Source organism: Fonsecaea pedrosoi (assembly GCF_000835455.1).
Source record: "Fonsecaea pedrosoi CBS 271.37 unplaced genomic scaffold supercont1.4, whole genome shotgun sequence".
Taxonomy (NCBI): Eukaryota; Fungi; Ascomycota; class Eurotiomycetes; order Chaetothyriales; family Herpotrichiellaceae; genus Fonsecaea; species Fonsecaea pedrosoi.
Genome location: NW_013550612.1, coordinates 590,303 through 617,292, shown reverse-complemented (window position 1 = coordinate 617,292; position 26,990 = coordinate 590,303). Strand labels below are relative to the sequence as shown.

General features: G+C 51.9%; 10 protein-coding genes across 10 annotated transcripts; 5 read left to right on the top strand and 5 right to left on the bottom strand.

Moving 5' to 3' along the window:
* Positions 1-1,203: 1,203 nt before the first annotated feature.
* Positions 1,204-1,907, top strand: Z517_05997 (uncharacterized protein; the record flags this gene model as incomplete). The annotated part of the gene is made up of 3 exons (XM_013427739.1): positions 1,204-1,372; positions 1,433-1,720; positions 1,774-1,907. 3 exons carry the CDS (start codon positions 1,204-1,206, stop codon positions 1,905-1,907), a joined length of 591 nt encoding a protein of 196 aa, XP_013283193.1.
* Positions 1,908-2,708: 801 nt separating this feature from the next.
* Z517_05996 (uncharacterized protein) lies at positions 2,709-3,986 on the top strand (the record flags this gene model as incomplete). The annotated part of the gene is made up of 1 exon (XM_013427738.1): positions 2,709-3,986. The coding sequence occupies one exon, from the start codon at positions 2,709-2,711 to the stop codon at positions 3,984-3,986; it is 1,278 nt and encodes a 425-aa protein (XP_013283192.1).
* An 834-nt stretch (positions 3,987-4,820) lies between these two features.
* Z517_05995 (uncharacterized protein) lies at positions 4,821-7,979 on the top strand (the record flags this gene model as incomplete). The annotated part of the gene is made up of 1 exon (XM_013427737.1): positions 4,821-7,979. One exon carries the CDS (start codon positions 4,821-4,823, stop codon positions 7,977-7,979), a length of 3,159 nt encoding a protein of 1,052 aa, XP_013283191.1.
* Positions 7,980-9,036: 1,057 nt separating this feature from the next.
* On the bottom strand, positions 9,037-10,201 carry Z517_05994 (uncharacterized protein; the record flags this gene model as incomplete). The annotated part of the gene is made up of 2 exons (XM_013427736.1): positions 9,037-9,924; positions 9,983-10,201. 2 exons carry the CDS (start codon positions 10,199-10,201, stop codon positions 9,037-9,039), a joined length of 1,107 nt encoding a protein of 368 aa, XP_013283190.1.
* Positions 10,202-11,507: 1,306 nt separating this feature from the next.
* Positions 11,508-12,323, top strand: Z517_05993 (uncharacterized protein; the record flags this gene model as incomplete). The annotated part of the gene is made up of 1 exon (XM_013427735.1): positions 11,508-12,323. One exon carries the CDS (start codon positions 11,508-11,510, stop codon positions 12,321-12,323), a length of 816 nt encoding a protein of 271 aa, XP_013283189.1.
* A 720-nt stretch (positions 12,324-13,043) lies between these two features.
* Z517_05992 (uncharacterized protein) lies at positions 13,044-14,291 on the bottom strand (the record flags this gene model as incomplete). The annotated part of the gene is made up of 2 exons (XM_013427734.1): positions 13,044-13,997; positions 14,142-14,291. The coding sequence occupies 2 exons, from the start codon at positions 14,289-14,291 to the stop codon at positions 13,044-13,046; spliced, it is 1,104 nt and encodes a 367-aa protein (XP_013283188.1).
* A 1,169-nt stretch (positions 14,292-15,460) lies between these two features.
* On the top strand, positions 15,461-16,824 carry Z517_05991 (uncharacterized protein; the record flags this gene model as incomplete). Its single annotated transcript, XM_013427733.1, has 2 exons — positions 15,461-16,284; positions 16,407-16,824. The coding sequence occupies 2 exons, from the start codon at positions 15,461-15,463 to the stop codon at positions 16,822-16,824; spliced, it is 1,242 nt and encodes a 413-aa protein (XP_013283187.1).
* Positions 16,825-18,075: 1,251 nt separating this feature from the next.
* Positions 18,076-20,699, bottom strand: Z517_05990 (uncharacterized protein; the record flags this gene model as incomplete). The annotated part of the gene is made up of 4 exons (XM_013427732.1): positions 18,076-18,089; positions 18,166-20,100; positions 20,174-20,290; positions 20,579-20,699. 4 exons carry the CDS (start codon positions 20,697-20,699, stop codon positions 18,076-18,078), a joined length of 2,187 nt encoding a protein of 728 aa, XP_013283186.1.
* A 567-nt stretch (positions 20,700-21,266) lies between these two features.
* On the bottom strand, positions 21,267-23,213 carry Z517_05989 (uncharacterized protein; the record flags this gene model as incomplete). Its single annotated transcript, XM_013427731.1, has 5 exons — positions 21,267-21,711; positions 21,771-22,142; positions 22,201-22,814; positions 22,871-23,000; positions 23,050-23,213. The coding sequence occupies 5 exons, from the start codon at positions 23,211-23,213 to the stop codon at positions 21,267-21,269; spliced, it is 1,725 nt and encodes a 574-aa protein (XP_013283185.1).
* Positions 23,214-24,659: 1,446 nt separating this feature from the next.
* Positions 24,660-26,918, bottom strand: Z517_05988 (uncharacterized protein; the record flags this gene model as incomplete). Its single annotated transcript, XM_013427730.1, has 1 exon — positions 24,660-26,918. The coding sequence occupies one exon, from the start codon at positions 26,916-26,918 to the stop codon at positions 24,660-24,662; it is 2,259 nt and encodes a 752-aa protein (XP_013283184.1).
* Positions 26,919-26,990: the final 72 nt, after the last annotated feature.

Sequence of the window (26,990 nt, the reverse complement as noted above, 5' to 3'; positions counted from 1 at the left end):
GGCCAACCCCAAGGAAGATCCCCCCGTTATTGACAGCCCTTTGACAAAAGTTCGCTGTCATGCCTGCCATTTCTCTTTGCAGATCCGCCTGCGTGGCACAGGATATTCTGGCTCTCTTCTGTACAGAATTGGTGGTCGTATGCGCGTTGATGATGCGACTGCCACTATACGGCATGCGCATCTCACGTATCTAAGTTTTATTGTCCACAGAGCGCAGCAGCCTCGTCGGCACTATGATCACTCTTCCATTATTGTACGTGATGTGATGTTTGTGGACCCCAGAACCATTGAGGGGCCAGCGCCTGGGGAAATGGAACGGGAAGCCGAAGTTCGACAGAACACGAGGGCAATTTCCGACAGTTGGTGGCGGTCTTTGTTTGTTCGTTGGCGGAAATTTGGCCCACAACGATGACAGCATGAAAATCCCCGGTTGAGGTCAACGGGCGGCGAAAACTCAGCATCTCTCTTCCGACGATGAGGAACTCTACGTACAAGACTCCAAGCTGTCGTATGCTCCGTCTTGTGTGCCTGTCGAATGGTCAAGAACACACTTCAACCACCCCCTGTACACCCAAGACTCGACCGCAGTCTGAAACATGCATAACTCGCCACAAACAAAACAGACGGTCAATGGCTGGGGAGCAACCCAATTTGTCTCACTGGGCTGCACGTTTTGTCGAATCAGCTCTCAACGTCGGATCGGCCCACGAAAATCAGCCCAAGGATCGAAAGTCCGATAGGGAAGCGTAGCCTTAATTTCAGCTCCGTTGAAGCGGATCCCAGGAAGGCCCCTTCCGAGGCGCTGTCCAGTATGCGCCGAGAAAAGCTCGCTTCATGCTATCCGAAACAAGCAGCGTCTTGGATAGGCCCTACAAAAACAGGAAAATCCTGGGGAGATTTGGACCCGTGGGAAGCTTGGACACTGGGTCCTCCTGGAGGTGTCAGAAGTATTTTACTCCCTGGTGCGCCCAAATTTGTCCTGATCGAGTTTCTCGAAGCCACCGCTTGTTTGTATTTTGTGCTGGCACTTTTGCGCCGCGACGTTCGTTTCTACACTCGTTCTCAACTTCTCAATCAGGTCTCAGTTGCCTTCACTTCTCTTCACCTCGTGCTTTATACCAGCGACTTTAGCCTCTCTTCTGCGTCCCTTTGCGTAAATCGTCAACCCCTGTGGCATTTTCCAGACGACCGAATAGTTCCAAGATGCGCTTCTTTACCACCTTGACCACCTTCGGGCTTCTCGCCTTTGCTGCAGCTCAAAATGCAACCTCGACGGATGAGTCGACGATAACCAGCGCCGCCTCGTCGACTGGAGCATCCTCCGCCGCTGCCACGGCCTCCCTGAGTCCTCAAGTCAAGTGTCTGCAGTCCTGTAAGTCAGATCCTGAAGCACCAAAATGATGAATGGACACTGAGACGATTGATCGAATAGGCGGTTCCGCGGACGTGTGTTGCCAGGCGAAATGTGTCGGTGTCCCATGCCCATCTCAACTCCAGGCCAATGCGACCACGGAATGCGCTGCCGAATGCCCTCAAGGCAACGGCACCGCCAGCGAGACTGAGCAATATGCCTCCTGCCAGGCGTCCTGCATCAGCTCTTACTTCCTGACCGCCTCCTCCACCGCTGCTCCCACCGGCACCCAAACAGCGAGCAGCTCCTCGGGCACTTTTGCTTTCGGAGATGGTACCACGACAACTGACGGGTCAGCATCAGCAACAGGTGGGTCTCGTGCACAAGTTTTGAATCTGTTGAGTTACTGACGACATTTCTAGGAAGCGGCTCTGCCACTGGTGCGTCGGCTTCAGCTTCGGAGACAGGCTCTTCTGGAAATGGTGCCAACAACCTCCATGTCGGTAGCGTGGGACTCGGTTTCCTGGGTCTTATCATGGCTGGGCTGGCTCTGTAGAACCCACACCTATCACTCGACAAGACTGAAGGGTGGCTTCACTCTTGAAAACGATCATCGCTCTTTGGCGCCTTCTTCAAACCTTTTCTGAACGACGTTCTGACACGATAATTCCAGGGGAGAGTTCACATTGAATGGTAGTAGCTTAGTTGGTCTCCCTTTCTGGACAACAATGTCTTTGAGGAAACATGACTTAACCGAATTTTCCAATTCATACCTGTTTCCAAGTTTTCCGGCCATCGCGTTGAATGGGAGAGCTTCCATGGAGATCCATTGCTTCAGAGAAGAGCAGGGCAGAAATGCTGTATAGTGACCTAGAAATTCAGTCGATATACCTCGTATATTGCGGCATGACAAAGTAGCATTCTTCTCCTTGTGCTGTGTAGCTACTACACACGTGTAAAGAGATAAACAAATGCAGCACTCGTCAAGAACCTGTGAGCACAACGGGCTTGGCAACGAGGCTGCAGATCTCAGAGCTTCCGAGTTAATAATAATAATACTGGCCAAACTTCATCTTACCGTTTCCGGGCGTGCAATTCTGATCTAATGTCGTCAGAGTGGCTCCCGAGCTTCCTGCATGTTTTCCCTTCACTGCAAGAGGTAGGAATATCGAGTAGAGGAGAGTTTGTTTGTTTGATCCCATCTGCCATAAACTGCGCGATACCAATTGCGTGAACCATAACTCGCTTCTAGCATCCGGTCCAACCCTGCCGATCCTGACCCTCCGACCCCGATGTTGAGAACACCTTTGTTGTGGTCCGAGAAAGAGACGGATATTGGCATCTGGATACAAGAGAAATGGGAGCCACAAAGAGGCCGATCTTGGAGCCGCACCCCGTCAATTACGAGTCCTCGATCCCTTCATCCCGAGTCGACAATGACTTCCTGCAGAGTTTCGAAGCTTTGCTGCGCAAGTCTGTCGCCGTCATTAGAGCTCCTAAACTCCGAAGACTGATGTTGGCGATTGCCTTTCTCGCGGCTTGTTCGATCATTCTGTGGATAAAAGTCATAGCTCCTCTGATTGAGGAGGGGAGATCTGCATGGTCCGCGCTCAAGTCGAATTCCGCGGCCGGAGCTGCAGGCGCCGTGAGCGAGGCAAGCCATCCCAAGTTCCCGGGCATGGTGCTCGTCAAGACGCTGGATCCTGCACTGCTTCCACATTCCTCCACCGATAATACCGGCGTCCACTCCAGGAAGAAGAGGCTGGTATTCGTTGGTGATATCCATGGTTGCAGAGAGGAGTTGCAGGCTCTGCTGAAGAAAGTACAATTTCATCCTTCGACAGATCACCTGGTTTCGGTTGGAGATATTGTTTCCAAGGGACCGGATTCGCTCGGAGTGATTGACCTGTTGCGGCGTTACAACGCTTCGTGTGTACGCGGGAACCATGATGACCGGCTTTTGTCGGTCGCGCAACAACTTCGACACAAGGCGTCTAAATCAGGCACGCTTCACAAGACAGAGCTAGACTCAGCTGATGAGTCTGTAAAAGCCACTGATCCAGTGCGCAAATTGGCACGGTCTCTCAAGAGGGAACATCTTGAGTATTTACAATCGTGTCCTGTCATTCTTCGCATAGGAAAATTAAAAGCGTTCAAGGGTGATGCCGTGGTAGTCCACGGAGGACTCATTCCGGGCCGAACACTGGAATCCCAGGATCCTATTTCGGCCATGAACATGCGCATTATTGATCTTGCCACACGAACACCCTCCAGGAAACACAAGCACAAGGGCAGTGTTGCTTGGTATAGGTTGTGGAACAGATACCAACAGCTATTACCTCTGGGACAGCGCTTCGGGGAATTGGAGGGTGATAAACATCGACGAAATGAACAGCATATGACTGTTATCTACGGCCATGATGCCAAAAAAGGGTTGCAAATCCACAAATACACCAAAGGTCTAGACAGTGGCTGTGTCAATGGAGGTAAACTTACAGCTCTGGTCGTGGATGGTCATGGAAAGCAAAAGATTTTCCAAGTCAACGGCAAGAATTATAGAGAGGGAGCATCGCTTCCAGTCGACGTTCTTCGAGATGGCGCATCATCACACCCGACAGAAGAGAAAGAGGGCTGAAGCTGAGAAATGCGGCAGCCGTTCATGGCTTCAAGCATTCCCTATTGTCGACGGACGTGGCCCGGCTGCGGCAGAGTCCTAGATCGAGATGTTAGACCGTTTCGCAAGAAAAAAAAATTACGACTCAGGCCAATAAATTACTCCTTGTCAAGAACAGTCCCAAGTCAGCGCACAGTTCTAGGAGAACAGACAGACAAGAGACGAATCGACAAAGGTCAAGATAGGCTGTCGAAACATGCGACAACTCGACAAGGCATCTCGCTTCCAGCTGGTGATAGCGCCTGATATAGAACTGACCCAGGCCGCACGCTCTTTTCCAGCGAGGAGTCAGTCATTCCCACGACTATTGGACTTGCATTTTGCTTCAACAGGAGAAATCCGTCGTCGATTTTGAGACCGTCAAGATGCGCATTGTGGGGTTTCCTGACTTTCTCGGCTGGTCAGGACGTCCTTCCCAGTGGAATGTGGCCTGGTCTGTGTGTGGCCATAAGATTCTTTGTCCGGGGTGTTTCACTTTTCCCAATGATCAACTGTTTTCCGAGAACGGGATGTTTTTCTTTATTTCACTTGTCACTTTTGATTCACTTTGAGCTGATTATCAGCTTGTCTTCTTACAATTCTGCATTTGGCTTCCTTTGTTCTCAGGTCTCAGTGACCCATTTCGACAATGAATGGACCGTCCGATTTGTTCTTCATATATCAAGGATTGGTAACATCCATGATCAACGACACGCCTGAAGCTGTCTTTGAAACAAGTCGTACTCGTTGGAATGAAAGGTGATCAAACAGCCAGCCAGCCTGGGAAACCCCTGGATAGAGTTTGCTCGTTCGATCATGGACTCGCCCCTTGATTCCTTTGGATCTGACCGAACTGACAGCCAGGAGAGACCATCAACACAGGGTCTCGTCACACCCGAAGGAGACGCACGTCTTCGAGCTTTCTCAAATGTGGGTTTGGGCTCCTTAACAGCGCCACCGCGAGTGCGGAAACCGGCATCAGCAGCAAGCAGCCGCAGATCTGCGAGCGATAGTCCTGGGAGCAACTCCTCTCTGAGTAGTGGTCCGGAAAGCGTCTATTCGGATGCGCGAACGCACCTGTCGAACTCTAGTGTACAAAGCTCTGTCCAAAGAAGTCACTTATCACAAGAATTGAGTTGCGATCCTCAACGTCCGCCAGGGACCAACCGCGTTGAAAACAATGACGCCTCCGTTGATAAGACCGGACAAGCAGACCAGCACGAGGGGGAAGAGAATGAACATGAGACACAAGGATCTCCAGAGGCTCAGCATGACGAGATCTTACTCGAGGAAGGAAAGCTCCGCATTAAAAATACCACACTCGAGCAGGAGCTTCAGGCCCTGGAGTATTATTGTGAAATACAACAGCACGAGCTCGAGCGCTATCGACAGCAACACCTCGGAGCCGAGCGACTTGCTGAGCGTCGCCGACAAGAAGTCCTGGAAATCAAGAGACTGAAGGAACACAGCGATAGACAACTGGCCAAATCACAAGCACGCAACCAGGTGCTGGAGAGAGATAATGCCATGCTGCGTTCGCTGGAGGATGAAAAGCACAAGCGAAACAAAGCCGAGTGGAAGTTAGGAGACCTGTATGGTGAACTTGAACACAAGAGAGCAGATGTCCGCTCACTGCTAGACGAACTACAGGAGCTTCGTGACTCGAAGGAGGAGTCTGAAAAGGCACGAGAAAAAACCGAAGCAGAGTGCGAAAAGCTACAGGAACACATCAAGCGATCGGTGACATGGATACGAGCGGCACACAAACAACAGGTGCAGAAAGACAAGGAACAATTTCGCCTCCTTGATAGACATTTTGTGAAGTTCGGTAGACAACGGCGTTCCATCAGCCATGCTTCAGTTCGAACATCGGGCAGACACCAGGAGATTCTCGCCGAGTATCTGTCCTCCGCGCGGCAGAGTTCGACTAGCCAGTCACTGGTTTCATCGATTGCGTCTCCGCGCCAGGCCATCCTCAGCGGCTTTACGAGTCCGTCTGTTCTGGGAGCATCATCCATGACTACACGTTCCCCCGCGAGCATGCAGGTTTCACCCGTGGTACCTGCCAACACCACACCCGATCGGCTCCCATCGGGCAAGAAGATTTCGTTCCGTTTAGTCCCGACTCCCTCTGGCGATCGATTTCCGAAGTCAACTCCGGGATCCGCATACCGTCGGCAGTCTTATCCTTATTACTGGAAAACCAGGCGCAACAGGGCATCACTGGGGCGGGACCCATCAGTTCCCGATAGAGCTTCTCGAGACTACAGCCCACGATTACCGGCTCTTGCCGAGGATGATGAGACGATTGTATCAAGAAACGTGGCAGGCCGTTCTTTGTCTGTGCCAACGGTGCAGGAAGAGCTTGTAGAGGTTCTGGAGACGTTACAGTTTTCATCGCCATGGCGCATGATATGGGACAGTTCTAACTGTCGCGCAATTATCGAGCCAGAGCATGATATTGCAGGCGCAGTGACTATTTACGGGGACAAAAGTCCAGTCCAGAAAGCACTGGAGAACTTCGCGGGGTCGTTTGGCAATATGATGGAGGAGACCAACCATACAAAGGGGATCATTCCGTGGCCTGCTTCGTTCATGACTGAGCCCCAACGCTATGCTTCAATACAGGGAGTGTTCACCACCGTAACATGGACTCAACCTAAAGCAGAAAAATCGATGCCCCCAAGGAAGGCACCGACGACTGGTTTTGTTATTTCCGAGGACTCGATGGGAATTAGCAGCGCCGTCGATTATCCTCCTAGCCCGGGGTTGAGGAAACGGCAGAGTGGTATAGTATCGGAGACATCATCGGCCGAGGACTTGGAGTCCACACAGGACTCAAGGACATCAAAGATTGCGGAAAGCCCATCTGTCTCCCATGACCAAGCATCACGGCCACCTCTTGCTGCAATGAGCACTGACGAATTGAGTAAAGAGCCGAGAGATTCTCTATCCTTGCCTCCGACAATCGATGCTGAATTTCTGTCTCCCTCAGCCACTGCTATGGAAAATTCCGAGGTCATGAAGAAGACCCAGCTGAAAAGATCAAGAGCAAAAGGAAGTGTTTCAAGATGGAAACCCGTGGACGCTTATCACCCTTGTACCACCGTTTGCGATTGCTCGATCAGGGACATCAACCAAGGTCGCAAACCTCGGGTCAGAAGAATGGCCATATCAAAGGCCTTTACGATCCCATCAATCATGGCTCTTTGCTCATGGGCGCTGATTCTACTCATTACGAGCATTATGCCCTTGGAAGTTCCAGCTCTCTTTTGCAAAAAGGCGCCAACATGTCGACCCTGTCCGATAGTCTACGAGGGCTATAACCACAGAACCGCTCATGCAGTGTCCAATATGTCGGCAAAGATGGATACGGTACCAGCGTGGCCAGGGGAAGTCCGAACGTCAGCACCTCCTGAGCCAGAAATTTTGACAGAGTGGCTCATCAAGACGATGGTGCAGACCCGGGCTGTGAAGGACGCCTCATCCCACACAAAAGCCCCGATCAAGACGCAAACAGAAACTCTTCTCATAGCCCTACCATCTGCTCTCCCCCCAACAAGATCTCTCAGACTCCGGATCCGCCTACCGGGCTCTCCCAGAAATGGCACCAACTGCGGCGGTACTCAATCGACACCCCTAAGAACCCCACAATCTTTAGAGGTGTTAGGCGACGACAACAGACCCTGGGTGTGTTCCTGTCCGACCACGCTGGTCAAACTATGTGAGAAGCCCAAGGCTACATCCCTACCCCTCTCCCACTCTTTAGCCTTGCCAGGAGGAATCGAGCCCACAGCGTACGAGATCGACGAGAGCGCCGCAAAGGCCCGACAACGCGACCTGGAGCTGCGGTGGATGTACAACAGTCCGACACACTGGGGCCTGCTGCCCTCCATCCAGCGATGGGTGGCCGCTCTGGGGAACTGGGTTCTAGAGCTGACGTTGGGTGAGACATTTGGCGCGATAAACTACTGAACTCGTGTTCTCGAGCCGAATCCTCGTTCCCTGGCATAATCACATAGACTGGCACTCGCCGCGGGAAACAAAGCATCAGAGTGCGTCGTTGGGCCGGTTCAGAGATTCCTGGTGAAGATCTTGACTAGCTCTTCCAAAAGAGGGTCAATATCGATCCCAGCAGATAGATATTATCTCATGGGCGGAAGAGCCGCCGCTGAGGGCTAAGTCTGCATATAGAGACGTACATAGAACCAAGACACATGCCCAAAACGAAGATATAGAAACCAAGACCAAGACAAGACACCCTTACCAGACCAGAAAAATGGTGAACATACGAGGTACTCGGTACATGTTTTTTCTGCTCATCGTTCGTCAGATATTCGCCATGCACCATACTCCGTTCACCATACGCCGTACAAACCTATGTCAGTACTACATCCTTCACGTACGTATATATGCATATGTACATGCGAGGGGATGGGACGGACTTGTGTCCCATGGTTGAAAATGGCAAAAGTATACCTACAAGTATACCTGGATAGAAGGTATATAGTATAATGATACACTATCCAAACCCCTACCTATATGACATCCCTATCCTATCCTATCATATTCCCAGTTATCCCGTCCCCTGTCGTAGCACGTTCGATGGTCGATAATCCGATTCAATCCCATCCCCCCTATTCCAGATTGGCTGACCAAGGCCGCGCACCAAGGGAATACGTAGCGAAGGGTGTGCGGGTGAGAGATACGGCGCTTCATTTGAAGAACCGAAAAATTGCGTCAAATAAATACATTTGGGCAAAGAACTTCCTCAAGAGAGTGACTGACATTGGATTGAACCGCCCATATAAGGGGGGCGATCGTCCATGGTCCCTCCCGCACAGGGATCCTCCTCTTTACGCTCGATCAATAACACCTGCAATGCTCTGGGGTATCTCATAAAATGTATATTTGTGGCTTTGATTTTTCATCTTCCCCTTTCCCCTCTCCTTGTTGTAGTTTTCCAACTCATCCCCAACTCTGGTAATGTGTTTTGGTTTTGTTCAATGAGATTATGGTTGGTTGATCGAGCTTATATTAATTTCTCCTCCGATCCTGCTTCGACATCCCTATAACCTGGCGGAGGAGGAAGTTCGCCGTCGACCTCCGAATTCTCAATCAGGGCTTCCTTCTCTTCCTCATCAACGACAATCTCCACAACACAAATTTCACGGCTTGCTTCTCCCCGTTGGCCATTGCGGTGGAATCTGATCCACAGGTAAGAAATCATCTGGCCGACGAGCATACCGACGGCACTGGCCATGAGACCCCCAATGACCCCCAACAGGGCAGGGATGACAAAGAAACGTAGCGTTTGGTGCAGCATGTGGCCAAAGCGGTGGAAGCGGTGATGACCATGTTGGTGACCGTGACCGCCCTTGTGGTGACCGTGAGGGTGACCCTCACCACCCATAGGACCAAGTCCATTGGAGCCTTTGCGACCATGACAGCCCTTGGTCGCCGCAGAGGCACGTGCTGTAGCTGCTTCCATGATTGCTTGGAGACGAGCGGCGATGATGGCCCGCAGACGGCAAAGAGACCATTTTGAGGTCGTGTCACAGGTTGTGGCACCCGGTGTATCCTCGAAGGGAATTGTGGTTATGCGTGCAATGGAGGTTTGATCAGGGGTCTGGAGGAGGTCAATGGCGACGGTATCGACTTTGACAGGGATGCCTTGAAGCCCCAGGATGGTAAACCGAATAGGTAGGATAGATTTATCAGGTTCATCGGCAGAGACGATGGGTGTTAGCCTCTCCCAGGCAAAGTCCAGCTGAATGGGGTCTGTTTGTTGACCGTCTTCTACTCTTATCTGAGGGGCGGACACTAGGTAGGGTATGGAGGCGGTATCGGTCTCGGAGGAGAATATAGCATGATCATTGATGGTCAGGCCTAGTTGAGGATCGATGTCGAACTCGAGATGCTATACAAATGTCACCGTCAGTATGGTGGTGATACAGCCTGAGAAGGCACGTGCTTACGATCTTGTTCTCAACATCTTCCCGCAGTTCGGCTGTATCTTCAGGGCCAAAGTACGGACACCCGGGACAATCAAGGTCGACAGTATGACCAGTTGTTGCCAGGATCGAGGCAAGTTCTGACTTTGCTTGCTTAGCAGCAGTGGCAACCTCGAGAGGTACCAGGAATGCGGATGCCTCAAGGGTGAGACAGGCTGCGACCAGCGCGGGCGTGATGTACATGATTGTTGTGGTGCAATCTGATACGATTGAAGGGGACAAAATCGCGAGATAAGATGACAAAAGTCAACGAGAGGGAGAGGCTTATAACCAGAGCAGCAGGCGAACAGGAAGGAGGAGTTATGGACAGTGCACCAGATTCCTCTTTGGGCGTGTTGCGGATGTGGCCGGATGGATATATTTTGTGCAAGGCGTAAGAATAGATCAGCGCTGAGTTGTTGGGTGACGGGGTCCATCACTGGCTGGGGGGGCCTTGCGCCACATTCGGATGCTTACATACAAACAGCCCCCTTAGTAGTAAGACATCCACCAACAACCTTTGTCGGAATTGAAAAGCAGCCGAGCCGAACCACCAATCACCCCACTGTACCTCGTATGCAGCCTGATGACCACATCTTAGCCAGAGTGTCACGTGAGCACGTGACAACCTTTTTCCTGAACCGTGTTGACGCGATGGACCATCATCCTTCAATACTTAATTCAGATCCTTCTGAAACGAAGCGGCCCCTTGCAAGCTCTGCCCATTCCGCGTTTCCCGGAAGACGATTCTCGAGAAATCCGTAAGATGAGCAAAGGATGATATCTTTTCATGATTCATTCATAGCGGCCTTCAAAGACCTCCGCGTCGGAATGGACGCCGCGGGAGTTTTGTTCAAGGTATGGCTCCCTAGGACGAAGACAATCCTGAGGGAGAAGAGTGAAGGGTGAGTATGGGTACAACGGTAAGCGGCGTGACGGTGAAATTCGCTCGAAGAACAGCAGAAAACTTACGATCCCTTGCAATATGGCGTGAGGAAAGTATCCCTTGATGGTCAAGCAAAAGGGGCGTGTGTTGGAGGCTGGCTACAGTTCTGCAAGACAAGTGGTATCTGATTGTATTTATTAGGATGTCGATTTCCTTGTGGCAGGAGATGGACTTCCCCGATCTGTCATACAGACGGTAGTCGGCCTGCCCAATACTCTATTTGGAGAATCAGGACAGAAGTTTCTATCGGCGTCCGAATGGAGGGAAAACACGGCTCCAGGTATTTCGCCCCCAGACCTAGAGCATGTGGACCTTGCTTTGACTGCATTCGACCACACTAGCAGATAGAGACGGCTTCCACTGACGTATCAATACCAAGATATGCCAGGCGCCAGTTCGTTGCCATAGGCACAAAGAGCAGCATCCGTCCTGTTCTTTGAATGTTTAATCCTGACCTGACGTCGATGGCAAGATTCAATCTATCTCCCTTGCTTCGCACGTCACGATAACAAGACACCGCCTTCAGACCGCGCTAACTTGGTCAGTCTAAACCTTCGATTCACCATGGCGCGATTCCAGATCATGTCCGATTTGCACTTGGAGACACCAGCAGCGTATGATGTCTTCTCCATCACTCCAAAAGCGCCCTACCTCGCCCTCCTCGGCGACATCGGCAACATCAAGGACGAGGGGTTCTTTCACTTCCTCGAGGCGCAACTCCTCAAGTTTGACCAAGTCTTCTTCCTGCTCGGCAATCACGAACCATATCACTCCAGCTGGGCCAAGGTCAAGACGAAGCTCCAGGACTTCGCCGAGAAGATTGAGCAGCGTCGTGCCGCGAAGAAAGGGAATGACGGCCGGCTGGGCAAACTGGTCGTTCTCGACCAGACCAGATACGACCTGTCGTCCGAGGTGACAATCCTAGGCTGCACGCTGTACTCGCAGGTGCTCTCGTCTCAGCACGACCGCGTGAGCTTCGGCCTCAACGACTTCTACCACATTGAGGACTGGACCGTCGAGCAGCACTGCGCCGAGCACAAGGCCGACTTGGAGTGGCTGAACGCCCAAGTCGCCGAGATATCAGCGCGCGAGCCCAACCGCAGGATCGTCATCTTCACCCACCACAGCCCGAGCACCGTCGAGGGTACCTATAACCCGGCGTACAAGTCCAGCCCCATCTCTTCGGGCTTCTCCACCGACCTCTCTAAGGAGGAGTGCTGGGTCAATCCGAGCGTGAAGTTCTGGGCCTACGGCCACACGCATTTCAACTGCGACTTCGAGGACCCTGCCACCAAGACGAGGCTGGTCAGTAATCAGCGCGGCTACTACTTTGCGCAGGCGGCCGTCTTCAACCCTGACCGGGTCTACGAGTTGGAGTAGAACCGCGCAACGAGTCGGACCATTTTCTTTCCTGGGGGTGGTTCAGTTGAACTTTTCGTTCTCCCCTCTCGACCTCTTCCTTGTCACTTCGCGTTCCCGCCCTTGTATATTTCGATAAAGAAGGCAATGTGGGCTAGTCTCTCTAGGTCAACGCTCGTTTGTTACCAGAGCTGGCTGTTTTACGTGAGCTGATAAAGAAGAGACAAGCTATCATTGATGGAGGTGGAGGAGGAGAAAGAAACTTCTTAGCCAAATAAAAGCCGAAGATAGATCAAGCCAAAGCAAAATGGTTTTGGAGCAAGAAATCAATAGAATCCATTGCCCCTTTTCGGTCAAGACCTGGTCAAGTCTTGTTCTTGTAGTCCACGGTACTGAAAAATATATATACCTCGTCCCTCGTACACGTATCCATGATCCATGCACATACCTAATTCAACCTTCGTCCCCCCTACCAACCACGAGAAGAAACATTCCCAAGTTATAGAGTATAGATGACCGATTTCCAATCATTAGGTACGCACAGGTCAGAAGAGGGGACGGACAGGGGGAAGGTACTTAACCTGCTTGTCGAACTTCTGCAGACAGTGGTCGAAAGTGTCGGTTTGGGCAACTGAGTAGCCATTCGGGATTCTGGACTGTGTACTTCTCTCCTAGGAGGGGTAACAAGGAATCCCTGCTCGATGAAGAGTGGACATGATATGTATTGATCGAGGCACTCATTTACAACCTCAATATCTCCCCACTCGCGGTAATCCCGCCACGAAACAACTCTTCAATCACTTTCCCCCTCACAATCGTCTGTTCAATGATCCCTTCTACATGTCTCGGTTCAACCCGGCCATACCAGATCCCCATACCCCTCAGTGGATTAGGTGGTGGCGCACCAGATGCCCGCTGAGACATGTCAGATGATGGATGCTGAGAGTCAGGCATCGCGTCACGGGTTGACGTAAAAGTTGGAGGGATGTATACAATCACATTCCCTGCCCATTTATGTCCTCCCACATGGGATATCATACCCACATTAACGTGAGCCTGCAGGGAATCGGAAGTCGAAGCATACGTGTTCGAGACGGAGGATTTGAAGGTGGTGTCTAATGATGGACTCTCTGCCTGGATGTCCTCTTTTCCTCCTGAACCATGTTCACCGGAAACTTCGTTGTCGGAGGCAACAAATTCTCCCGGAGACTGCGAAGTGACGAGCTTTATGCCTTTAGCATCCCGCCTCCGCTGAGTGATATAGCTTCTGAATTCATCATGTAATAACGGGCCTAGTATCCCACATCGACTGTCCCTCTGATGATGGCTGCAAATCAATATCGTCGGGTTCGTGATTGGGCTGCTGTGGAATTTGGAGGCGGCAGTAGCGTCCCGGGTTTTTGCTGCCCGCTCCTGTTCCGGGACGTCTTTGTAGATAGGATGTAGCCTGTTGGGCTCCGGGAGGAGGTAACCGCGGATGAAGTCGTTCAGGTTGCCTGAATCAGCGGTTGATGGGGAGGATGCGTTCTTTGACGTTGTTCTGCTCTCAGTGAGAGGTGATAGCTGTGTAAAGCGTCGGAACGCTGGGAAAATAAGCGCCTCCACACCGTTGACCTCTCTGGTTCCTTGTTGTCTTTGCGTCGGTTCTGGTCTAGATGTGAACGACGATGTATTGACAAGAATATTGTTATAGGGCTAGATCTCAATCCTTGTGTAAGTCAGCCAGGTCTTGTCATATCTCGCCAAATCAGTGTATGCCTCTGAGCATGTCTTAGCGTTTCCCAGCTCTTTTCATTCTGGAAACAGCAACAAAATACATCCCGTGAAAAGACGACTTACATCGTGAAACGGTCCATGCCTCCCCAGCAACGCCTTGACGTCTCCGACGACCTTCCCCCATACAGTGCCATTATTGTGTTCGTCTTCTATCCTGGAAGTCCAATCCGACTGGCCCGTAGAGATGAGAAGGTGCTGCGCATATGGGGACATGGAGCCATTGAGACTTCTGCTTCTATCGATTTCGAGATCGAGCTTTGGGGTGGAGCTGCATGGACATGATGGTTCGGGACATGTCTCGACAACAGGGAACGGAGGAGTTCTGGCTGTGGTAAGGCTACGGCGGGAGGATGAAAGAGGTACGCAGCGACACAAGGGGCGTGTTGTGGCAGTCGCAGACACGGAGGGATTGGGCAAACAGAAGAGCGAGGGGTTCAATCGAGGCATCCCATCAGAGGACGTTGGTACTTTGGAAGAAACACAGTGTACGAGGGAGGTGAAAGATTGAAAGTGCCTGTTCACTCGACGCGTTTACAGTCTCTATCTCATTAGCAGCTGTAGTTAGGCCGGAGGTGCCGGCGATGAAATAAATGATGTCAACGAAAGGAAAAAAGTACATGCGCCTCGGTCCGAATTTGGACGAGGAACGATGCCGCCCTGAGTTCGGCGAGAAATGACCCGCGCGCCCTTGGCACATCACAAGGAGGAGGGAGGAAGAGGAGATTCAGCCTGATGATAAAAACAAGTACAGATTGTTTAGACAGTTGTTGTTTCGCTTTCTATATTTCTGCATTGGAGCATCGAATCCGTCAGAATTTTGAGGTGATGATGACTGGACCTGCAGACTCCTCTCTACTTCATTGTATCATTTAACTCTCTCCACAAGCAACAGCTCGACTCGGATCAAGAACCGATTCGCTTGAGATGAAAGAGATAAAACACGAGCACAGAATCAAATCCGCTTGATTGATTTGATACAAGATTCTATTGTTGGGCAAATCTCACCCATAGATGGATGTAATGCCACAAAAGGAACTTTACTGGATTTGGGATAAAAGACCCCATGGAGAGATGGTTCTGGCCACCGCCGGCGCGCGTCTTGGGATCTGGGCCGATTACCCAATTGCGCCAAAAAGTCCAAAACACTCAATCAATGATAATGGGACAACTCGATAAACGTCCTAATTCGGCAGGTAGGGAACACTTGTGCTGGACCACCTCGCGCAAGCCAGTATGAATGATAAATACCAGTCTAACACGATGCCCAACTTCCAACTAACAAGCAATTCGTGTCGCTAGCACTGACCAGAAGACCGACTCTCGAAGCTTAAAAACTTAATTTTTCTATATCAAACTCTCGGTTCAACAGACACTTTGCATTCATGGCTATCCTCAACTATCTAGGGTTTGGCCGCCAAACGTCAGCGGCAAAAGATGACTCCAAGACTGCCGTCCGTGCTCTTCCAGCGAGCTGGTACACATCTGAAGAAATGTACCAGCTAGAACGACGGGCAATCTTCTCCAAGAGATGGATGCTTATCACGCACAGAACGAGACTCAGTCAGCCGGGCGACTACCTGAAATTCGACGTGGCCGGCTACGAGTTTGTCCTGTGCCGGGATCGCAAGGGAGAAATCAACGGATTCCACAACGTGTGCCGCCACCGCGCATTCCCCGTCGTCCAGGCCCAGCAGGGGACCGCAAAGATCTTTGCATGCAAGTATCACGGATGGTCATACGGGCTCGACGGAAGACTCGCAAAGGCGCCCAAGTACGACGAGCTTGACGACTTTGATAAGACGCAGAACGGGCTGTTCCCAATCCACGTGCGTGTGGACGCCTGCGGGTTTATCTGGGTCAATCTCGACAGCAGCGAGACGCCCGAAGTGCCGTGGGAGCAGGACTTTGACCACGTCGACACCCAGGAGCGGTACATGGTGTACAACTTTGACGACTACGTGCTCGACCACGAGTACAAGCTCGACGGCGCGTACAACTGGAAGATCCTGGCCGACAACTTCAACGAGTGCTACCACTGCCCCACGGCCCATCCGGATATCCCTACACTGGCGGACATCGAGACGCACGACGTGACGGGCGTTGACGGGTACATCACGCACCAGTCGACGCCGACCGAGGAGCAAAAGAAGCTAGGCATGGCCATTGCCAGCACGTATTTCTTTCCCAACGTATCCATTTCCGTCCTGTAAGTTTTTCTTTACTCCTTCATCCCTCCCCTTCAATCCCTCAATCCAGACCATCTACTTCCCACTATGAAACTTCAGCACCCGGCTAATCACTTTTTATGAACCTGGTGGGAGAAAATAGACCGCACTTCATCATGCTGCAGCGGTTCCTGCCCAACGGCCCCAAGAGCTCGTCGATGCACTACCAGATCTACCGCAACCGGAACTCGTCGGAGGAAGACTTCCAGCGGATCCACCAGCTATACGCCAAGGTGGTGTCCGAGGACAAGATCCTGTGCGAGCTCGCGCAGCGGAACCTCAACGCGGGCGTCTTCGTCAACGGCGAGATGCACCCGCGCCTCGAAAAGGGGCCGCTGTACTTCCAGCAGCGCGCGCGCGACGTCATCCGCGAGCACGTCGCACAGGAAAAGACCGCGCGGCGCGAGATCTGGCCCGCGCAGCAGCGTCTGCCGGGCTCCGCGGCCGTGAGTCAGGAGGACGTCGATCTGTGTTCCGGCCTGGCCTGTCAGGCCGAGCCGGCGGCGGGGTTGGCGTGGTGAGGTTAGGTGAGGTGAGGTGCGTTTTGATATCCCAGACGAGACAAGAGGACGGAAGACAGAGGGAGGAAAAGGGTTGGAAAGAAAGAAAGAAAGAAAGCAAGCGATCGACACATCGACTATGACCAGAGTATTTGCATGCGTTGTTCTCGTACTGTTAAAGATTTGTGGGCATTCATGGCACCATTCATGAGCGTTTGTCGGGCGTTCCAATCTCTTGTCTGTTCAGGGCCTTGATTACTAGTTAGGAGACAGTATGTACCCGTGAGACATGACAGCAGGCGTGTACATACACACACACACACACATACATGCCAACATTCAATCGACATTGGCATCTTCTGTGCATTACTTATACCTATCCCTATCGCCATCGCAATCCCGGTGCCTGTACCTGTACCTGTACCTGTACCTGTACATATCGCTATACAAGCCCCCTAGATACCACGCCTCACTGCACCGCGCTGCACTAAAATCCTCTAGACTGCCCTGATGAGATAATACGTACCGACTACGTCCCTATCACATCGCTTTCAATTCCACGCCAAATTCCTTAAACCTCCTCGCTTGTCGCCTTTGAAATCAAACCCCGCGCACTGGCTGCCAAGGGCCACCCATCCGCGTGAACAAAGAAATGTTGACAGCGTGGTCGGCCAAGATAGGTAACGTAGATGCCACGGCTACCTTATCAGGCTTATCGTCTTATCGTCTCATCCGTCTTATCTCTCTACCGTCTCACCATACCATATCGGCAGTCTAGTTTTACTAAGTGGTAATCAAAGAAAGGGGTAAGGTACACTCGGTACTCCGGACCGGGATTCGGGGTTTTTCATTGTTCGAGGAGGAGATGGAGGTGGAAGTGGTTCAGGATCAGGATCTGGATCTGCTGACATCTTGCTGGAAGGAGGAATATTTGGAGTGCACCCTGATTCAGCTGTAGATGTACTCGGTACCTCGTAGATACTGGTAAAGATAGATCTTCCCTTGCTGCCCGATCCATCGAGCCACCAACATGACCTTTCCCACTCATTGATCGATGTTCGTTTTCCAAGACTACCCAGAACGGATGGACAAGGTCGAGGCTGGCGCACTTTTTCTCCAAGTTGGGTTAGTCCTCTGTAGGGGGTGGGGCCCCCGGACAGAGTCAGACGGCAGCCTTGCGCCGTGTCCGGCCGATCAGGTGCTTGAACCTCGCACCAGAACAAACCCGCCCCAATCAACTTTGTCTCGGGATCAATGGTCCTCGTATTTGTCTCACCCAAGCACAACTGTTGCAACGAGTCAGTGACAAAGTAACATGGTTCGGGACTGTGACTCGTGACGACCCACTCCCGGGAAACTCACCTTGCCATTTCCAGTCTTCCATGACTTTCAACCAATGCAATTCCCCCCTCACCGTGTAATGCAAATTGCCCGCCCTCGTGATGTTGTCGATTCCTTTCTTGAAGGCCAACGAGTCCGGGAAGCTGGATGACGGGGTATTATTGAGTTTGACCGCGTTGCATCGGCATCGACGACTCCCTTCCTCGGACTTCTTGGAGGATGCGACAGACAAGTCCGTGTCCGTCAAGGTGTCCATGGGGGAGCCGGTCCCGGTCGACCTCGGCCGATAAGCACCACAGCTGGGGCACGCGCCACGTTGTGCTTCAAACGTGTCCTTCCTCCTCCAGACCTCCTTTGTGACTTTCAGGCACTTGTCCAATCTCGAAATTGGCATGCGCTTGGCCATGGCATCCCATCTCTGACAGACCCAGTTGCGGTCTTCTTCGTCAAATGTCTCGCCGCCAATCGCCATCAGTGGGAATATCTGGATGACCATCGTTCGAGACGTGACCGGCGTAGTTGCAAGATAGATTAATACTTTCTCCGCGAGTTCCAACATTGAATGAGCCCACGGAAGCTCTGGTACAGCGTGCCGAAGCAACAATAACGCTGTCCAACGGTATGCTTCCGCCGTCTGTATGATATCAGAGACGTGAGATGGGGGGTTTTCTGACTGCTGTGGATCAAACGATGGGCTCCAGTCCTCGATGGCTGTCCATAACTCGGCGCCTCTGGAGATAATGGACGGAGAGTTGTGTTTCTCGGTTCTCCGCCGGACAGCCTTGATAATATTGGTTAGACGCGCAATCAGCGGAAACAGCGTGATTGCACAGCCAAGAAGCGGATCGAGCTGCTGTTCGACTGGCAGACGATCGAGCTCAATATACCTTGTTATGGACTCGACGTCGAGGAACTCGCCATCGTCAGACGTTGTCAAGCCAGTCATAACGACTTTGTACACCCAAGTGCGCGCCAGGAAGTTCAAACGATCTAGTTCATCACTCGTTAGCCTTGTAATCCTGTCTTTATCGAAAGCGCCTCGAAGTAGCGTTCCAGCAGTTTTGATGTGTTCGACACCAGGAGAGGCTGCTTGGTCGTCCCATGCTTCCGCGAAACCAAGGGCCAATCTTGCGGCGATAGAGGCTTCAAGACTGGTGTCCGGCTTGTTTTGATCCCGTGCCAAAGCCTCGAGGCTGGCGTGGAAATTTTTTGACCCAGCTCCACTGAATTCGGGCCGTGCGTTGCTCAGGTATAGATATGTCATCGCTGCAAGAGCATGGTAGAGTGCCGGGCACTCATCAGCTAGTGGCCATATATATAGTCGCCACGGATTGGTGAATGGATCGTCCTTGATAGAAAGAGCATCACAGAGATGCCTGTCAAAAAGTTGCTTGACTGTTTTTGGAGTGTCTGAGAATGGCGAGGGCCGCTCGCGAAGGACGGGATTGTCTTCTATGTTACCGCGTCGCAGGCTAAGTTGACTAGAATCAGCTGCAGTCCCACTCTGTCCCTCAAAGTCCCGTGGGATGTAGGGTGGGGAGATGATCAGGTCGGATAAGTCGGGGGCCTTTTCTTTCCGCATATCTAAATCTATCCCATGTCTTGAGGAAGACAGATGACTGTCGGTCATTTCTAGTGACGGCCCGGGGGAGGTATTGGTCGGAGAGCCCAGATCGCTAGGCACATTCAGATCGATGTTTCCTTCGCCGAGGAAGAAGTCGACGCTGAAATCAACATCACCAAAGTCGAAGAGTTGGTCTTGCGGTAATGATTGCCAGAGAGGCTCTTCTCGAGTCCGTGCCGATGACGCGCTATTGGTGCTCGCGATGCCCTGTGCCATACTCGCTTCAGCCTGGAGAGGTGGTGTTGTAACATGGTCACCTGAAGTTGCATCCTTGTAAAATGGTCGCGAAATCCGTTCGATAGACATGTTCTCCAAGCTTTGAAGTTGCCTTTCTGCCAGCCAGTCAGCGTCACAGTCCGATAAGGCGACAACAGGATTGATAAAGGCCGAATGATGCGATCATACCCTCTGGCCGGCTGCGCTTTTTGGGCTGCTCTCCCACCAACTTCCACTTGAGGTTTCTGACATAGCCGCCGCATTCGACACCTCTGTCGAGGCACTGTGTGCAGGACGGTTTGGCTTCTAGAAGCGGTCAGCGGACTTGCGGCTGCAATAACAAACAACATGGGCAATGATAAGTGACTCCATAGTGAGAATCAAACATTCTCGTATGCAACGGATAGTTGTGACAGGAATAGCATTCGATTTTAGAGAAGTTGGCTCTCACCATCACATTTCATGCGTCGGGCTTTGCAGGTATTGCAGCCTGATGAAAGACGCACAGGTTAGTGATCGGTTCATTGTCACTTGTACCCGGAACAGTGGATACATAAACGCCAAACGGCAATCTCAACCCGAGATGTAGCTCACCTGTACGGCTTTTTGGCTGTCTACGCTTCGACATGGTGTTTTCCTGCCTCTGCTCGGGGTTACTGCTCGTGAATCGGCTTGCTTGAGGGCCATTTGTCGGTTGGCGTTCGGCTCCGGACATGGAGGGGGCAGACGCTGGGCTCGGCGCATTCAGGGGCAAGCAGGATGGTGTAGTCTTCCGTAGAAATGGGCCGATTGCAATAAGAGAACGACTTTGTTGTGTCAATGTCGCCGTCGGTAGGAGGGTCAGCGAATGTGAATGTGGAGAGAACTTTGAACTGATAGCGGAGGTGGAGGCATCGGGCCCGGGAGCCGCTGCCGATGGACCAAGGCTTTGGGGATTGATTAGCTGGACAATGCAGGATAGCCATGCCTGTATAGGTCTAGGCAAGTCGATAACAAACTGGACGGGTGTGATTGGTTGTCTGAGAAGGAGAGATCGGCTTCGCCCGATCCGGAAAGCATATGCTGCCCACACAATCTGCATCAATGCTACTCTGGTACTCAGGAGTAAGCGAACAACACCAACACTACTGTCATCATAATTGTTACTCATTGCTGTGAACTATTAGGTACCTATGACTCGACCAAAGAGGACCCCAACCTCACATTTTTATTCCCTCACATACCCACGCTTTTGGTACAATAGTAGTGTACACATTCATGTCAATCACTGGTGCCCCCAGACCTACACCCTCTCAGCATGAATCTCCCTGGTCTGGTCGACTTCTTTGTCACCATCATGCCCCCTTTCCGTCTCTCCGCTGTAGATGCCCCGGGACTCGACGTCCTCTGATGCAGCAACCTCCGTGCCGGCCTGCCTTCTGATTCGGGCCATCTCCGCCGCAGGTGGTGCTTCCCACTTGGAAGACTTCATGGGGGACACATGTTCGATATACATGGTGTCTATTTCCTCCAGCGTTCGTCCTTGCCCTTCAATAACGAAGAAGTACACAAGGAGACCTGCAGCCAAATTGCAGCCGGCAAACACGTATCCATATCTGAAATCGATGGCACTGATGATAAACGGAGTGAAGAATGCAATGAGGAAGTTCCAGGTCCAGTTGCTTGCAGTTGCGATGGCCATTCCCTTGGCCCTGTATCGTGACGGGAAGAGTTCGGCGATCAAAGTCCTAGAATCGAACAGTTAGCGGAAGTCAACAGTAGCCGGATGGATACATGTTTTTCTTACCAGACCATCGGGCCCCATGTGGTAGCAAACCCCAGAATAAACAAACACGCAAATACAATCATGGCAATACCAGCCTTCGGCGTTCTGGCTGGATCCTGGTTGTCCAGGGAGAAGTGACCGACTGATGCGAAAATCATGAAGCAGACAAACATCCACATGCTCCCCGCGATCAACGACTTCCTTCGCCCATAGTGCTCGACGAGATAGAGACCGATGAAGGTAACTCCAAAGTTGACACCGTTTAGGATCATCTGAGTAACGAAAGAGCTGATCTGGACGGACTTGAAGATCGTTGTGCCGTAGTAAAAGAAGAAGTTGGCACCGGTGAGTTGCTGGAACATCTGTAACATCACACCCAGCGCAATTCGGTATCTAGACCCACGGAGTCAGCATTCAACTTCCTCTGGGCGTCCTGTGTGTTGGTACTTACCCCATCCTTGGTGCTCTGAGCATGACGACAAACTCATGGATAGGATTTCCTTTTGTCTGGTCCTCGGCACGGAATTTGCTCTCAATCTCCTCCATTTGCGTATAGATGGCGTAGTGGTTGGCAGGAGCACCGTACACCTTCATCAGCGTTTGCTTGGCCTCTTCAAACCTCCCTCTGCGGTAGGCATATCGCGGAGTCTCGTCAAAGAACAAGATGCCCACTCCCAGAATGAGTGTCCATAGCCAGCCGAGGCCAATGACAATCCTCCAGGATGCCGAGTTGTTCTGCTGGCCTTTATACGTCCCGTAGTTGAAGCACGCCGCAAGGAAAATGCCGAGTGTGATAAAGAGCTGGTAGGTGCACACGAGGGCACCACGAATCCACGGCGGAGCAGTTTCGGCTTGGAACATGGGGACAAGGACTGATAGGGCTCCCACTCCAAGGCCGGCCACAAGTCGACCGATCATAACCTGATACCATGCATCGACGGACGCAATCTGAATAACGAATCCGACCGAGACGATGATAGACCAGAAGCTGATCGAGAATTTACGCCCGATCCTGTCGGCAATTGGAGCAGCCAACAAAGCTCCGATAAGAGTTCCAATGGATAACTGAAGCACGTTAGTCAGGATTCGTAAGAAATGGCAAGAATGACTCTCGTCCGTACCATGGCAACTATAAGTCCGGATCTGACATCGCTAAATTTATACTCTCCATTTCCGTGAGATTGTGCGAACCGCTTGAGAAAGTCCGGCATCTCCAAGAAGCCCGAAATCTGGCCGGTGTCGTAACCAAAGCTGGAAGGCATGTTAGCTGTTGCAGAGCCGTAGAATAGGTGCAACTTACATCAAGCCACCCATTGAGACCAAGCAGCCCATGGCCAACGAGCGACCCGTCACCCGAGGGAGGGGAGAATAGTCGAGGCCTGCCAGAGAGCGCCTGACATCTTCTCCCTTCTCTGAATTAGGGTTATACTTATCAAAGTAAACTTTGGTGCTCATGCCCTTCATGTTGGGCGGTGGTGATGAGGATGATCGCGGGATACCTTTACAAGTTCAACAAGCCTCGCAGGACGATTTCTATCCAGCAGTGGGGAAGAAAGGGGCGGTCTATTATACATCGGACGACCATGGGTAATTCTTCCTGGGCTCTGATATCATTGCGCGACGAACAAAGAAAACCTGGGGTTAGCCTATGGAATTCTCCTGCGGAAAAAAGTGGCGACCAAGAAAAGCCACATCGGCTACCGAATAACAGTTCGGCACGCGGCGAGTGGACCCAAAAGTGCAGGGGCAAGGATGATTCTCGCTTGAGCAAAGGTCAGACGGTCTATCCATGATAGGTATAGGGATTTGAGGATCGTGAGTTGCCAGCCCGCCGTGGCTGCGTGGATACTGGGAAGGATTCTTGTCAAGAGAATCTTCACGGCGACTCTCTCAGTATTGGCTTTGGTTCTAACCTTAAAGATCGACGTCACATTTGCGTTTAGCGCAACTTGGCATTGGGTGAGTGACATCACGGCTTGCTCCTCCCGCACATCTTTGACTTGTGTTCACAGACATCATCAAGCAACAAAGACATCACCAACACCGCCGGACACCGCCAAAACGTCCCGCTTGGCAGCGCGAAGGCGATCATTGCGTCAGTCGATTCCTCCTTGCCCGCTGTTCCCATCTCATTGGCGACAGTCCAGCCCTACCACGTGTGTTCCCGCCTCGATCTTCGATGTGCTTCTAGCTCCTTATCCACTCGATGTCGAAGCTCGAAATCTTAGTTTCTGCTTATGATCACAAGAGTTCAGGCACAAGGGCACAAGAGAGCGGATTGTGGGATTCAAAATTTGATCCAAGAGGGCATTGATGATCCCACAAGCACGGGTAGATGCGAATGGTCAAGATGTGCGCAGTTTTATGCATCCGGTCTGGGTACTCGGCAGCGCAGCAGGATACCTGGAAGCCGGCGCGCACACTGACAAATATCGTAAGAGGAAGCGACTTCCTCAAGAGGGGTTGATCTGCTTGGATACTTGCTGCTCTTGCACTACAATAGAAGCCCTTTCCGAAGCAAGACGAAAATGCTGCCTGTGATGAATTTCTACTCTAGATTCGAACAGATTACAACCTAAGCCTCGTAGGCGAGCAATCTGAAGTGCCTCTGTTCGGATGCGACAGCACTTCTTATCACATGGAAACATCCGTTGCGGGGGTATATTGCGTGTCATTGTAATCATTCAATATATGTGTATAGCGTGAAGGAAACAAGTCTCTTCCCAGATCCTATTGCACCAGCTTGGCGACTCCTCACTGCGTTTCTGCGGTGTAGCCAAGCTATGCAGTCGTTAATTCGAATGTTCAGTTTCTATACAAGCATATCACAGCCACTGTAAGTCATGTCTCTTCCCCCTTATTTCCATTATCTACGCCGAACAGCAGTTCCTCGCCCAGCCCATCTGCATGTCACCGCCATCCCATCACCCTCTCCTGTCCTCTTCGTCTTGGCTCATGCTCATGCTCTATGGCTTGAAAATCGTCATCGTCCAGCTCGTCAGAATCCCACTCATCCTCCAGGTCCTGTTGAGCGAGTTGCAGAAATCTTTCTAGACCCATCACACGAACGGGGCCTGCATGTGCACCGTGGGCAGCGCCTGGGTGATTTCCTTGGCCAGGCGCTGCAAGCGGAAGCTGTGCTGGTCGTGCTGCAGGATCATTGTTTCCGTGACCGTTGACATCTGGTAGGGCATGTTCATCTCTGTCAATTTGCTGGTTCGCATCATTCTGGTCACCTCCGGCTGCTCGTACATCTTGAGCTATCGGCGCCACAGGAGGACGCACCCGACCTCGAGGTTGCGCTCGTGCTCGGTCTGCGCGTCCAGGCTCGTTGACCATCGCACGTTGACGGTTGGCTTGCTGACCACCGCCTCTTCGTCGAGGTCTGGCTCTGGGCGGATGTGGTGCCGGTGGCGGTACTGGCGCTTGAGCTCGTGGTCGTTCAGGAAGGTCTATTCGCTGAGCGTTTGGTGCTCCAGGCCGTGCAAAGTTCACAATTTCGATATGCAACTGCCGGTTGCGTCGTTGGTCAGGTGCTGGCTCTTCGTCATCTGTATCTTCTTCGTCGGCAAAGGGCCGGCCATGGTCTCCTCGAAAGGCTGCGAAGTTCTCTGGGGGTAATTCTTCGTCGTCCGACTCCTCTTCAGGAACATCTATCTCGTGCCATTCCGCAAGATCAGGATTCTGGAGTCGTCCTGCTTCAACTTCTTCGCCGTCTCCTTCTTCCATAACCCACAAACGCATGTAGCATTTGCTCTTGGGATCGTTATAATGGCTGTAAGGATTGTCAGGCAGAAGCCATGCTTGACATAGGTAGCAGAAATGGCATTTGCATCTGAAGCATGTCATGTGATTGCACCCCATGGTCTTCTGCGCAGGCGCACTGCAGGTTGGACAAGGTGTGGAGTATTTCTTCAGATATGCCTCTGACGCAGCTTCTTCCTCGTTGATCTCCTTTTGCCGGCGAGGGCTGCATCTTACGAGTTCCCCGTGCCACCCTTTCTGACAGACACTGCAGAATGCAAAGTCACAGTCTTCGCACACAGCCAGACGTTCAGACACAGGAACATCCTCTGGGTCGCGTTGGTTATTGTTCTGTTGCCCAGGCGCTGGCTCTGGCATTTCTTCCTCCTTGGAGTCGGACCCCTCCTCAATATCATTCATTGGGTCAATGGGTTTGGGATGTTTTTTGGATTTGGCGGCTCCTTGGCACCATTGTCGGGGGCAATAAATGGTGTTCTTGTCTGATTCGAGTCGCTTCTTTCGCTTGAGCCGGACATAGCGCTGAACCAGTGCTTGTTCCATGGGAATCTGTAACAGCTCGCTGGGGTTGAGAGTTCGATCTTGTCTCCGTTTCTTCAAGGGCCTACCATTGGCGCCCACCTGTACAGGCTCGTCCTTGCCGCAAGTTGGATCGAGACATTTAACGTTGTCAACGTCTCCCTCCGTTATGCAGCTCTTGAAAAATTCCTGCAAGCATGCGATGCAGAAGACGTGCCCACATGACACCAGGCGGTGGCATTGTATCCCCTTTTTAGGTTCCAGACAAATTCCACAGTCAAAGGTTCCTTTCTCAAAGAGTTCACGCTTTGTCTTGAGGTCGAAATCCAGCATCGCCACCTTCAAATCGCTAGACAATTGAACATCGGTCTCGCCCGCAAGACCAAAAGCTCGTTCCCCCTCTTGTTGGACATGGTCTATGTAGGCATAAACAACCTGGTCATTTCCCAGCTCTTCCCATAGTCTATGACAATCATCTCTGAGCCGCTTTAGGGCGGGTCGGGGCAGCCACTGGGGGGTAACGGACACCGAGACAACTGGAGGCTTTGTGGCTGGATAGCCCTCGGGCAGCGAGATTCGGAGTGATAGTGGAGGCAGATGAGACAGTTCATGGGCGTCAAGAGGGAGGACAGGGTATTGCAACTCAGGTTTCGCATCGCCCTCATTCTGACTTTGTTCTGGGGAGGTGGGTGGTGTGGGTAGTAAAGGTGGCGCACTGTCTGCAGCGGGTTTGAAGAGAATGCGCAGGGGTTGAATCGGTGTTACGGCGAGATCGAGCGTAGCAGTATATGGATCTTGATCATCGACCACGAGTTCAGGGTAGATGGCGGCGATGGTCGAGAGTTCACCAGCTCTTTCATCTTCGGTAGCATATGAGTCATCATCCATCTTTTACATGTAGAGATCGATTAATGTGAGAATATGGGGAAACGGAAGGATTGCGAGGGTCGACGGTCGAGT